Below are 13,544 nucleotides of genomic sequence, written 5' to 3'. Positions count from 1 at the left end.
TATAGAGCTCCAAGGAGATTATGTTTAAAAATAAAAAAAAATTTACCCAAAAAAAATTGTTTTTATACTTCATTCTAAGGACTTATTGAACTACCCTCGTACTATAAGAATGCAAAACAAATGTACTTTCTCGATCTTTCACTTTTTTCAATTCCACGAATTTAAAGCATTCAAAAATTCATGGAATTAGGAATCCATTGAATATCAACTATTGGATGTTGATGTTTTGTTACAATCGAACTATTTTATTCTACATAATATTAAATGAATAAAATACTGTATTATGAATCGGATCTGAAACTCTCGCTACAGCTTGTGCGCGAGTCGCCTAGCCGCTATCGAATTGAGACGTTAATAATTTCTTGAATATTAATTCGATTGGATTAATATTTTACAGAACACTTCTTTGTACTGTTGTTAATAACTTTCTCGCTGGAAGTTTTTTGTTACTCAAAATTCGCTTGATGAACGAAATGCTGGAAGTTAGAGAAGTTCGATAAGCACAAAGCATCAGAAAAAAATTTACAACAATTTTAATTGAATATATTTTCGATTTATTCTTGCTCCGTCAGTTGAAGGGCATTTCAAACTACATTCCCTGAAAGTTTTATTTAAAAATTCTAAAAACTGACTGACTGAGCACGAGTTACAGTGAATAACGAATTAAAATTAATTTTTATTTTTTAAAAACAGTTTTTTGGCTTTAATTAGAAAACTAAAAAAGCTGCAACTTTTTTACCAAGGAGAAAAGATGCGCAATTAAATTTTTCATCTGGATATAGTTTTTAAAAATTAAAATTCGAAAACGTTTTTGAAAGCCTTCAGAGGTCTTCCCACTCCTGGCAAAATAAGTTTATGTGCCCTTTTTCAATCCAGTAGCTGAAATTATATATTTTGTTTTTGCATAAAACTGTAATGTTTTAGCTGATTTTGGGATCAAGATGGCTGAAGGACGTTTGACGGCCATCTAATTTTTCAATAATCCAGCTTTGAGTTAATTGCACTGCCGTATACGGAAGGACGTCCCAATTCGGCAAAATACGCGCATGAAGATCAGTCGCTTGCTCAAAGTTTATCGTTTACAGTTTTTTACCTATTAAGTTATTTGAAATAAGCCTTTGCAGAAAACTTCTTTATACCTTTCTGAACAAATTCTTCGCAGGAAGTTTTTGTTTACTCAAACTTTCCTCGAAAAACGAAACGCTCAAACGCTTTGTGGGACGAATTATGAAATAGCTCCAAAAATAATTTTTTATATTGTTATAAATAAAGTAAAAAGTTAAATCGTTAAATGTCATTAGAAATCTATAACGAATGATCCCTCTAAATTTTATAAAGAAATTTAAAAAACTGTGAATTTGAGCACGAGTTGAAGACAAAAATTGAATTAAAAACCGACTTTTAAAAAAACGTTTTTTTTGCAATTTGTTTTAAAAAATGAAAAAGATGCGATTTTCTCGTAGAGAAAAAAATACAGAATGTAATTATCTAAACTTTTTAAAATTTCTGTAGGAAACTTCCATTACAAGTATTGGAAGTTTATTTCCGAAACGTAAGGTGACTCTACAATACGAAATGTGTAGTGTCCAAATGCTGGCATTGGTATGGTATCACACGTTTTGGAATTTTATAATAAAAGTTAAGGAATTCACAGAAATTAAGGACTTCTAGAAATTCAAGGAATTAATATGACGCCCGGATTTCATGGAATTCAAGAAATTAAACGAATTTACGAAATTCTAGAAACCCATGGAATTCACGAAACTGCGCATTTCATTGCATTCACATAAATTTCGGAAATAAAGAAATTGACTAAATCCGAAGAATTCACGAAATTCGCGAAATGTATGGAATCCAAAGAATTCACGAAAATCACCAAATTTACAGAATTAAAGGAATTCACGAAATTCAAGAATTATTTAAATTCACGGAATTCATGGAATTCGCGGAATTAATGGAATTCATGAAATTCGCAAGATGCATGGAAGTCACGGAATTTGACGAATTCACAAAATTCAAGTCATTCACGGCATTCCACAAGTTCATCAAATTCAAGGAATTCATGGAATTCACCGAATTCAAATAATTCATAGAATTTAATGAATTAATCAAGTTTAATCAAATAACGGAATCAACGAAATGTATGGAATTCATGGACTTTCTGTGAATTCTTCTAATTCCATGAATTTCTTGAATTTCGTGAATTCTTTTGATTCTGTGAATTAAGTGAATTTCACAAAGATTTAATAGATTTAAGATTTAATAGCGTACCATAATATACGTTTTAAAATTCAAAATTTCTAATTTGAATTTAGTCGTCAGGGGTCAAATCCACCGTGCTAGAATAATCTACACCTTGTTCTTGCATGAGGACACTCAATTCTTGGAAGAACTATATCAGGGGGACCTATATCAGGGGGCCCTATATCAGAGTTTCACTGTAATTATTTATTTTTTATTTTGATAGGAAAACCAACTCCAGTTATCACGTGGCTCGTGAATGGAAAGGAAACATCCGGAAGATTGGAACAATCGGGCCAGAAAATCGTTGTCAATAAGCTAACAGTTCCTCAGCTGAAAAGGGAGCACCTCAATACGACGTACAAATGTAGGGCCTCTAACACTAATTTGATGCCTCCCTTGGAGAAGAGCGTTCTTTTAGACGTATACTGTGAGTATTCTATTCAGCTGTTCAAAGAAAGCTGAGTGAAAAAGCTTTCCATGCCCATATAGCTTCACTTCTTAAATAGCCCCGCGAGAGTAGGTCCAGACCTTTTTTCAGAGGACTTTGTGACATTCAGTCTCAGATATGTGTCAACGGAATTCAAGAGATGCAAGCAAGATTATTCCACTTTTCAAGATTTTTATCGCTCGTTTTATCATTTTCTCCCGTATGTGATAAGATCCAGTTTTCTCACTCTGGAAAAATTCGTTGTGCAAGCAGATTTGTTGCTCATTCTGTTTGTCCGGAGATGAAGTTGAGATTTTGATTTTAGTGAAACCCATTTCGGTGAAAATATTGACCAAGCCACTGGTGTTCGAAGCTGAGAAGGATTATTCCATAGCCTGTGAGTGTGTTGGATCCCATCCTCGAGCCAAAATTGTTTGGCTGGATGGACTTTTGCCCTTCAAAAGCGGCAAGGTCAGTGAGCGGATTATCTTTTCAAAATATGAAATATATCTCATCATTTTTATAATTAATTGCAGGTGATCAATGGAGGGGATTCTGTGGTTGTTCTAAGCACCCTAATATTCTCCCCAATTCCAGAGGATCATGGAAAGACTCTGAAATGTAGGGGAGAAAATCCAGAATTGGCGGGGGCTTTTCTAGAAGATATTTTCCAACTCAACGTAGTCTGTAAGAGTTTATCTCATTTCTAAGTGGTCGTTCAAAAACTACGTCACAGTATTTTCAAAACTTTTCAAAGTCAACATTTTTTTCTTCGATTTTATTTGAAAAAGGCCTGAAATCAAAATAAAACATACAAACATAATATTTTAAGGATTCCACAGCCGAAAATTTACTCAAAAAAAAAAACTAGGGTTTGTCAAAAAATTAGGCGATAGTATAAAATTTTATGTCGAAATATATTTGATTTTAAACAAAATATACCAATTTTCCCACCAAGAAATTTTAATTTCTTACCAAAAGAGTTCAATTTTCAACGAAAGAGATGAGTTTTCAGGTTAAAAGGCTCAATGTCTTAAAAAAAGTTTACTTCAAACTCAAAAAGATGAATCTTCAAACAAGAAAGATGAATTTTCAATTAAGAACTTTTCTATAAAGAAAAGAATCAAGTTTAATTTTTCGCTAAAAAAAATACTTTTTAATAAAACATTTATATATTTTTTTTAATAATAAAATTTTCAACAGAATAGTTGTATTTTTAATCAAATTTTGATTTTTTAACAATATATTTAAATTTTCAACCTACAGAGATGAATTTTCAACCGAATTCGGTTTCATTATAAACCAAATACTTGAATTTTCAACCCAAAAAGATGAATGTTCCACAAAAAGTTTGAATTTTCTATCCGAAAATATAAGATTTCAACAAAAAAGTTCATTTTCAACCAAAACGGTGAAAATTTCAAAACAAAAATATTAGTTTTCTACGAAAAAAGACGAATGTTTAAAAAAACATGAATTTGCAAGTAAATAGTTGAACTTTCAGCTAAAGATGAAAAATTTTAATTTACAGTAAAATAAAAGTATTAAAAAAAAATGAAGTTTCAATTAACAAATATAAACCTTCAACAAAAAAAAAGAATTAATTTTCAGTAAAAGAAATGGATTTAAAAAAAAGAACGATTTTCTACAAATTAATCCAATTTACAAACGCAGATATGAATTTGCAACTAAATTGACGATCTTTCTAATCAATAGGAAAATTTTCATAAAATATTTTTCAGCTAAAAAAGAAAAAAATTGTCATCCAAATTGATGAATTTCCAAGCTAAATTCCAATTTTCTGTAAAACAGTTAAATTTTCATCAAAAAAGAGAAAACTTAAAATCAAGAAGATTCGTTTTCTACAAAAAAGGCGAATTTTCAACTAAAAAAAATTTTAAGCCAATAATCTATCAGTAGATATTTCAATAAAAATATATTTTTTGTTTAAACGAACAAGTTGTATTCAAGAAAAAGACGAATTTTCTAGAAAATAGTTGAATCTTCAGCTGAAGAAGATTATTTTCTAACCTAATTGTTGCTTTTTCATCTAAGAAAGATCAGATTTTGATTAAAAGAAGATGAATTGAAAAAAAATGAATCTTCAAGCAAAAAAGGGATGACTTAATTTTGAAACAAATATTCGAATTTTCTACCAAAATAATAGAACTTTCAGCCCAAATCAAGAGATAAAAAAAAAACAATTGCATTTTTAAGCCGAAGACAAATGTTTTACAAAACAGTTGAATTTTCAACAAGAAAGTTCATTTTAAAAAAAAAGATAGTTTTTAACCGAAAAGTTAATTTTCAGAACAATAAGATTACAATTTTTAAACTAAATTTTTCAACTAAAAAAGATCAACTTTCCATCACTGAGATAAATTTTCAACTATCATGATAAATCTTTAAATAAAATAGTTAAATTTTAGATTAGAAAATTATATGTCTAACAAAAAGAAAACTAATTTTCAATCAGAGATTATTTTTTTTTTATAAAAATGATGATTCTACAACAAGAAAATTATTTTTTAACAGAGTGGTTCTAGTTCAATTTTCTAACAAAAAATATGAATTTTTAACGAAAAAAGGTCAATTTTCCACCAAATAGTTGAATTTTTAACTAAAAAATATCAATTTTCAATCAAAAATGACATAAATGAATTTGAAGTTCAAAAGATTGACGTTCATCGATAAAGAAAACAACATTGTAACAAAAGAGTTAAATTTTTGAGTATAGATATAGATTTTCAACGAATAAATTGATTTTTCAACAAAGTAGTTTAATTTTCAACTAAAAACGATAAATTTTTAACTAAAAAGGAACGAATTTGTAACAAAATAGTTCAATCTTTAACAAATATCATTAATTTTCATCAAAGTAGTTCAGTTTTCAACAAAAAAGTTCAACTTTTAATCAAGAAGTTGAATTTTCAATGAAAAATTTAGTAGTTTAATTATAAACTAAAAATGACCAATTTTCAACCAAAAAAAGAATAGTTAAATTCTCAGTTAAAAAAAAAATAATTTGCAACTAAAAAATGAATGTTCAACAAAATAGTTCTATCCTAAACCAATGCAATTAACTTTCAAAAAAGTAGTTTAACTTTTAACGAAGCAGTTGAATTTTCAATGAAAAACTAGCAGTTAAATTTACAACTAAAAATTATCAATTTTCAACCAAATGTGGGCTAGATTAATTTTCAACTAGAAAAAAAGAATTTTAAATAAAATTGTTCAATCTAAAACAATAGTAGAATTTTGAATCAAAAGAGATGAATTTTCAACAAAAAATATAATAGTAGACTTTTGAAACAAAAAGATTGACTTTCAACGAAAAGAGTCAAAATTTAAGAAAATGAAATGAGATTAAAATCAAATTTAAAATCCTTTTCAACGTCCAATAAGTAAGTTAATGTGAAGAATTCCTGAAAATAAAACCAAGAATCTAACGACTTTTTTTCTTGGGACAAAAATAAAAAAAGAGGAAAGAAAAGTGAGAAGAAAAACTACCAAATCCCCTTCCTTCTCTTTTTTATTTCTTTCGTCTTTTTTTATTTTTATTATTATCAAATTACAATGAAAAAACATAATATTCACCAACGTTTCGGCGCTCATACAGCACCCTTATCAAGGCAAAAAAAAAAAAATAAGAAAAAAAATGAAATAAAATATTTGGCCGGAAGGAACATCACCGCAGCCAGAATGCTCTCTCCCTGACATTTAAGAATCAAGACCCGAGAATCAAGTGAAAGTTCAAAAGGCAAACCAGTTATAAAAAAAACCTGACATATAAATGACCTCCAATCCTATTCAGCTAAATTAAAATTTCAGAAATTTAAATGGGATTAAAATCAACTTAAAAATCCCTAAAAGAATTTAAACGAATTGCATTTTAATATTGGATTCTATTAATTCAGTACGCATTTAAGCAAAAAATCGAAAAAATGAAGTTCCTTGAAAACAGTTGAAAAAGGATTTTCTTCAAAAAAAGATTAAAGAGGGACATAACAAAATATATTAATCCCCTACCCCCTTCCAGTGTAACGTGTTTTTGAACGTCCCTTAATATCCCTTTCTATAAATTTTCGTTTTCGAATTTTTTACTAAATGACAAAATTTACAGTTCCACCAAAAGTTCAGTTGCACCTAGGAAGTACTTTAAATGCAGAGAACATAAAAGAGGGTGACGATGTCTACTTTGAGTGCAAAGTCCGAGCGAATCCTGAACATCATAAAATAACCTGGAGACATAATGTAAGTTCTTTAATTATTCCATTTTATGGTTATTTAAAAAGACACTAGAATGATCAAAGTTTCCTACCGTTAGTTTTCTTCACAATGCATTTAAAATATGACCAATTCCATCTTCTTGTAAAAAGGGAGTCGTCCTGGCACAGAACTACTCGGCTGGCATAATAATGAGTACTCAAAGTTTGGTCCTGCAAAGCATTGGACGAGACAACGCCGGAAATTATACCTGTCTTGCGAGCAACGATAGGGGCGAAACTTCCAGTTCTGCTGTGGCATTACGAGTCCAGTGTAAGTTCATTCTTTAAATGAACTCTGATTCATCAACAATTTGTAATCAGGGTGTCTAGTGAAGAGCCAATTTTACATTTCCGGGTTTTTCTTATTTTTTCCAGACCACATTTTTTCTCCATGATTTATTTTTAGATGTCTTTTTGTAATTTAGAAAAAAAATTGCGGACGTGAAAAAATTATCTTCTATCACAAACTGAAGTGATTAATATTAATCCAAACTATATTATGAGAATTCTGCCATCTGTCCAAAAAATGACACCTCGATTTTTGTACAGATTTTCGAGAAAATCTCAGCAGAAAAAAATTTTAAAAACATGAGACCACATTAATGTTGCAGTTAAAGGTTTTGCCAGTACTGATACAGAGTTTTTAAATGTTCACATGATTACCCAGTGGGCACAAAGTTTGGCCACGTCTTTACGACATCGTTACGTCATCTTTACGACATCTTTACGACAACTTTACGACATCCTATGTCCATGTCATTAAGGTGTCTTTACGATATCGCAAAGACACCGAAACGACATGGACATAGGATGTCGTAAAGATGTCGTAATGATATCGTAACGATGTCGTAAAGACGTCGCCAAATTTTGTGCCCAATGGATAGCGATTATTTCCTGCCGAATGGAAGGTGAAAAAGTACCATAATCATGTTATCATTTCTGGATACTCAACTTTGAATAGCTCTTAGTCTAAGTCACTGAAAATAAATTATGAAAATTCTTTAAAAAAATTAATGGCTTCTTTGATCCTTTTTCTGCACAATGGTGAAACTTAGAGCCTATTTCTATATACTCAGTCTTTTTGTATTTTTTCCAGAAGAAAATAATTTTTTAAACATTCAAGTGCAACTTTTTGAATATTGAAAATACATGCAACATTTCTAACAACTTATTAACAAATCATTATTTTTGGCTCTAAATTTCACTATTGTGTACAGAAAGGATCAACAAAACCATTTTTTTTCTTCAGAATTTTCATAATTTATTTTCAGTGACTTAGACCTATTCTAAGGTGAGTATTTTTAGAATTTTTTTTCTGCTGAGATTTTTAAAAAAATCTGTACAAAAATCGAGGTGCCTATATTTTTTGGACAGATAATTGGTGAATTTGAAGAAATTCAGAATAAATTCAAAACATAAACCATGCTTATTAAAAAAAAAGACGTAGCTTTCGAAATTCATGAATGATACGATAACTTAAATTATTTGTACAGAAATTTACTATGAATTTAACTTTACGCGCATAGAAACGTATTGAGTAAAAATCAAGAACTTAAAAAAAAAGTCTTGGAAAAGTCAGGGTTAGTGAAAACTATTCAAATGTTTTTTTTTTTTTTTGAAAATTCAACTATTTCGTAGAAAGTTTAATTGTTGTTGAAAATTCATATTTTGGTGTTGAAAATTGAGCTAAACTCATTTTTGGATAATTCAACAGTTTTTTTAACTTTTTTATTTTTAATTTAAAAAAGCATATATTTTAGTAGAAACTGCATCATTATAACATAAAAATGTAGAGGTTTGGTTGAAAATTCAAATGTTTTTTTAAGAAGTCATCCTTTTTGCTTCAAAAGGCAAATTAAAATATTTTTTGGATGTAAATTCAACTACTTTTTTTGAAAATTGGTGATTTTATTTCAAAAATTGATCTATTTTAGTAGAAAATGCACATTTATTAAATAAAAATACAACTGTTTAGTGAGAATTTTTTAAATGTTGCTGAAAATTCATATTTTAATTTTGATAAGTCAACTGAAATCTTTTTTAGGTAAAAACTCAATGGTTTGTTTGAAAATTTTATAAACTTTAGTAAAAAATCCTCCTTCACGGTTGAAAATTCAACTATTTTTTTGAAAATTCGATTGCTTAAAATTAATGTTTTGGTGTTGAAAAGTCAACTGAAATCTTTTTTAATCAATTCAACTTTTTTTAAATTTGTCTTTTTCATTAAAAAAGTTTATCTGTTTTTGCAGAAATATGATTTTGCTTTGATAAAAATTCAACTGCTTGATTGAAAATTCAACTATTTCATGGAAAATTTACTTTTTCTTTCAAATTCATATATTGATGTTAAAAAGTCCAACTAAAACCTTTATTGAATAAATATTGAACTATTTTCTTCCAAATTTGTGTTGTCCAAATTTGGTCGTTGGATTTTTGGTTTTATATTCAGGAATTCTATTCATTAAATTGATTATCAGACATTAAATAGGATTTTGAACTAGGGAGAGAGCGTCGCGGTTTCGTTGCTGTTTTTAGCTGCTCAAATTTTTCTTGCCTTGATAAGGGTGCTGTACGAGTGCCAAAACGTTAGCGAATATTTATAGCATGTTCATTTATTGTGATTTGATAATAATAAATATAAACGACTTATTTTAGTTTCATTTTTTTCTTTAGTTACAATGGGAGCATTTTATGGTAGTTTTCCAAATTTGGTCGTTCGATTCTTGGTCTCATATTCAGGAATTCTATACATTAGTCATTCTTGTACGTTAAATAGGATTTTGAATTAAGGAGAGAGCATTGCGATTTCGTTGCTGTTCCTACCAGCTCAAATTTTTTTTGCCTTGTTAAGGGTGCTTTATGAGTGCCGAAACAGCGGTGAATATTTATATCATGTTCTTTTAATGTGATTTGATAATAATACAAATAAACTACTTTTTTATATTTTTTTATTATAATTTTTTTTATTATTTAAAATAGGAGAATTTTATGGCGATTGTCCAAATTTGTTTATTGGATTTTTGGTTTTATTTTCAGGAATTATAGATGTTAAATTGATAATTGGACGTTAAAAAGGATTTTAAATTAGGGAGAGAGCATCGCGGTTTCGTTACTGTTCCTGCCAGCTCAATTTTTTTTTGCTTTGATAAGGGTGCTGTATGAGTTCCAAAATGGTGATAAATATTTAAAGCATGCTCTTTTAATGTGATTTGATAATAATGAAAATAAAAGACTTTTATTACAGTATTATTATGTTTCTAGTTACAATAGAAGAATTTTATGGTGATTTTCCAAATTTGGTCGTGGGATTCTTGGTCTCATTTTCAGGAATTCTATACATTAAATTCATTCATGTACGTTAAATAGGATTTTGAATTAGGGAGAGAGCATCGCGGCTTCGTTGCTGTTCCTACCAGCTCAAATTTTTTTGCCTTGATAAGGCTGCTGTATGAGTGCCGAAACGGTGATAAATATTTAAAGAAAGCTCTTTTAATGTGATTTAATAATAGTAAAAATAAACTACTTTTTAATTACAAAAAAATTTTTTGTTACAATAGGAGCATTTTATGGTGATTGTCCAAATTTGGTCGTTGGATTTTTGGTTTTATTTTCAGGAACTCTAGACATTAAATTGATTATTGGACGTTAAATAGGTCTTTAAATTAGGGAGAGAGTATCGTGGTTTCGTTGCTGTTCCTACTGGTTAAGATTTTTCTCGCCTTGATAAGAATACTTCATTTTTTTCTTTAGTTGCAATAGGAGCATTTTATGGTGGTTTTTTCAAACTTGATCGTTGGATCTTCAGTCTTATTTTCAGGAATTCTATACATTAAATTGATTATTAGACGTCAAATAGGGTTCTAAATTTGACTTTAATCTAATTTAAATTTCTTAAATTTTTTTCAATTTTGAGCAAAAAAAAAATTATTTCAACAAATAAAAAACTAATTTTCAAGAAAAAAAAATAAAGTACGGTATTTACATGCTAGAGAGTTTGGACTGTTAACCACAGATTGAAAAGTGTAGCATGGATGTGCCAAATAGAAAAAAGTAGATTTTGCGATTAAAAAAATCCAAACCCTGAATAAAAATACCGGTGGTTTCCTAATTGTCCAGTTTTCTAGACACCCTGATAATATTTATTGTTCCCTAATTACTAATTTTAATTCCACTTATTTTTTAGACGCTCCTGTTTGCAAAACGAAGGAGGTGACAATAATCGGGGCTTCCTTAGAAGAATCAGTGAAGGTCCGCTGCGAAGTGGATGCAGATCCTGCAGATGTGGGTTTCACCTGGGAATTTAATAACAGCGGGGAAAATTTTGAGGGCGCCTCGTCAAAATTGGACGGCAACAATGGAACGATGAGCGAACTTGTTTATATTCCAATTTCGGATAGGGATTATGGACCACTGACTTGTTGGGGCAGGAACCCCATCGGAAAGCAAGAAGCCCCCTGTATTTACCAAATTATTCCCGCAGGTAAATTGCAATAAAAAAAGATATAATTAAATCTTTCAAATTTATTAATTTATTTTAAGCAAAGAATTTTTTTCTACCATTATAGATGACTTTTTTAACAAAATACTTGAATTTACAACAAAATAATTAACTTTTGAGCATAATTGTGTTTTTTTTAGTTTAACTATTACTCAAGTAGTTGAATTTTCAATTTAAAACAATTAATTTTTAACGAAATAGTTAAAATTTCAACCAGAAGGTGAATTTTCAGTTAATGATATAAATCTTTAAAAAAAAGATTTCTTATTAAAATGATTAAAAAATGGAATACGCCATATTTTTTGCTTTTTTTTAGTATTTTATGTCAAGAAAAAAATTTGTTTGCTCTCTAAACTTCCGAAAAAAGGGTGGCGGCGCTAGCACGATGTCCACTCAGCGCTGCCATATATGAAAACTCACTAAAAATTATTGTAATAAGATGAACGATTAGGGGAAATTTTTTTGCCTTTTTTTCTCTCCAATGGTATATAATACGTGCCCAGGTCTCACAGACCGTTCCCCGTATCTCGTATTATACTCTATATTCAGTTAGGGTCCTTAAAGTACCCTATTTTAAAGATTGGTCCCTATGGGTTCCCTTTTTGAGCCAGGCAGTTAAAAGAAATAAGAAAAAATCAGCGAATTTCAGTAAGGCTTTAAAGATATAAAATGTTTAAAGGTTTTAAAATATTTTAAAAGATTTCACGTTATTTTATCAGATTTTCCCAGGATTTCAATGATTTTAAGGCATTTATTACCAAACTCTCAATGTATTTTAATACATTTTCCATGATTTCAGAAAATATCATAGAATTTCAGGGGATTTTATAATATTTTAGTGGTTTTAAAAAAAATTTATTCATTAGAAGTGAGGTATTTCGTAAGGTTTTAAAGATATAAGTGATTTGGAATTCACCCTGAATTCTGCTTAGCTTATTCTAAATTCTTTGGAATTCTCTTGAATTTTTTTAATTCTCTTTATTTTACAAATTCACTTGAATTTATCTAAATTTACACTATTCTACTTAATTCAGTGGATTTTTTTTTATTTCGAAAATTTTTAATTTAATTGATCCTGAGGGTCAATTGAGACATTGATAAAAGGAGTTTAAATATTTTAAAATATATTTTTTCCAAATTCCTTGACATTTTCAAGAGCTTTACAACACTTTTAAGGAGTTTAAAGGATTTTAAATAATTTAAGTCAATTTTAAAAGATTACAAAGACATTTTTTATTGATTTCATTAATTTCGTTAGATTTAAAAGGATTAGAAATATGTGGTAAAAGATTCTCAGGCGCTTTCCCGGGCTTTTAAAAGATATCAAAGGATTCGAAATATTTCAGGGAATTTTAAAAGATTCCCAGATTTAAAAATTTATTTCAGTAATTTAAAGGATTTCAAAGAATGAAATATGCGAGTGTATTTTAAGAGTCCATGACATTTTCGAGATTTTTAACAAATCAAGGGATTTCCAAGAGTTTTAATAATTTTAAGGTATTTTAATACTTTAATGGATTTCAAAGAATTTTTCACTAGATATCAGGAATTTCGTACAATTTCGAAAATTTGAAAAGGTTTTCAAATATTGTTTACAATTCATTTATAATTCGGTCTAAATTTATATTAATTATTAATTAATTAATTCGTAATAATCTTATTGATTGTAATCAATCAAATTTTTGTCGATCTTTAGAATTTTTTCCAAATTATATGACTTCTTTTGAATTTAACTTGAATTGCTTTGTAGTCATTAGTCACTTTTAGTGTTATAAATTAGTAGGGTTTCAAAGATTTGAAAGAATTTGAATTATTTTGGAATTCACCCTGAATTCTTTTAAATTCTTTGAAATTCTCGGGAATTTTTTTAATTCACTTGAATGTATCTAAATTTATTCCATTCTACTTAATTCAGTTGATTTTCTTTTAATTTTGAAAAGATATAATTTAATTAATCCTGAGGATTAATTGATAAAATGATAAAAGGAGTTTAAATATTTTAAAATATATATTTTTCAAATTCCCAGGCATTTTCAAGAGTTTTACGAAATTCTAGTTTGAAGGCTTTCATAGACTGAAATATTTTAGTGCATTTTAAAAGATTCCA

The 13,544-nt window shown here is 28.7% G+C and overlaps 1 protein-coding gene across 1 annotated transcript in view; it reads left to right on the top strand.

The window, feature by feature from the left end:
• Positions 1 to 13,544, top strand: part of LOC117173740 (B-cell receptor CD22-like) — a 114,000-nt gene that overhangs the window by 79,071 nt on the left and 21,385 nt on the right. The window contains exons 5-11 of the mRNA XM_033362381.1: positions 988 to 1,070; positions 2,468 to 2,671; positions 2,997 to 3,142; positions 3,208 to 3,358; positions 6,795 to 6,925; positions 7,051 to 7,210; positions 11,123 to 11,419. Coding sequence (XP_033218272.1) covers positions 988 to 1,070; positions 2,468 to 2,671; positions 2,997 to 3,142; positions 3,208 to 3,358; positions 6,795 to 6,925; positions 7,051 to 7,210; positions 11,123 to 11,419 — 1,172 coding nt within the window. The remainder of the gene's footprint in view (positions 1 to 987; positions 1,071 to 2,467; positions 2,672 to 2,996; positions 3,143 to 3,207; positions 3,359 to 6,794; positions 6,926 to 7,050; positions 7,211 to 11,122; positions 11,420 to 13,544) is intronic.

Source organism: Belonocnema kinseyi, chromosome 5 (genome assembly GCF_010883055.1).
Source record: "Belonocnema kinseyi isolate 2016_QV_RU_SX_M_011 chromosome 5, B_treatae_v1, whole genome shotgun sequence".
NCBI classification, from domain to species: domain Eukaryota; kingdom Metazoa; phylum Arthropoda; class Insecta; order Hymenoptera; family Cynipidae; genus Belonocnema; species Belonocnema kinseyi.
This window is presented reverse-complemented; position numbering and strand designations above follow the sequence as displayed.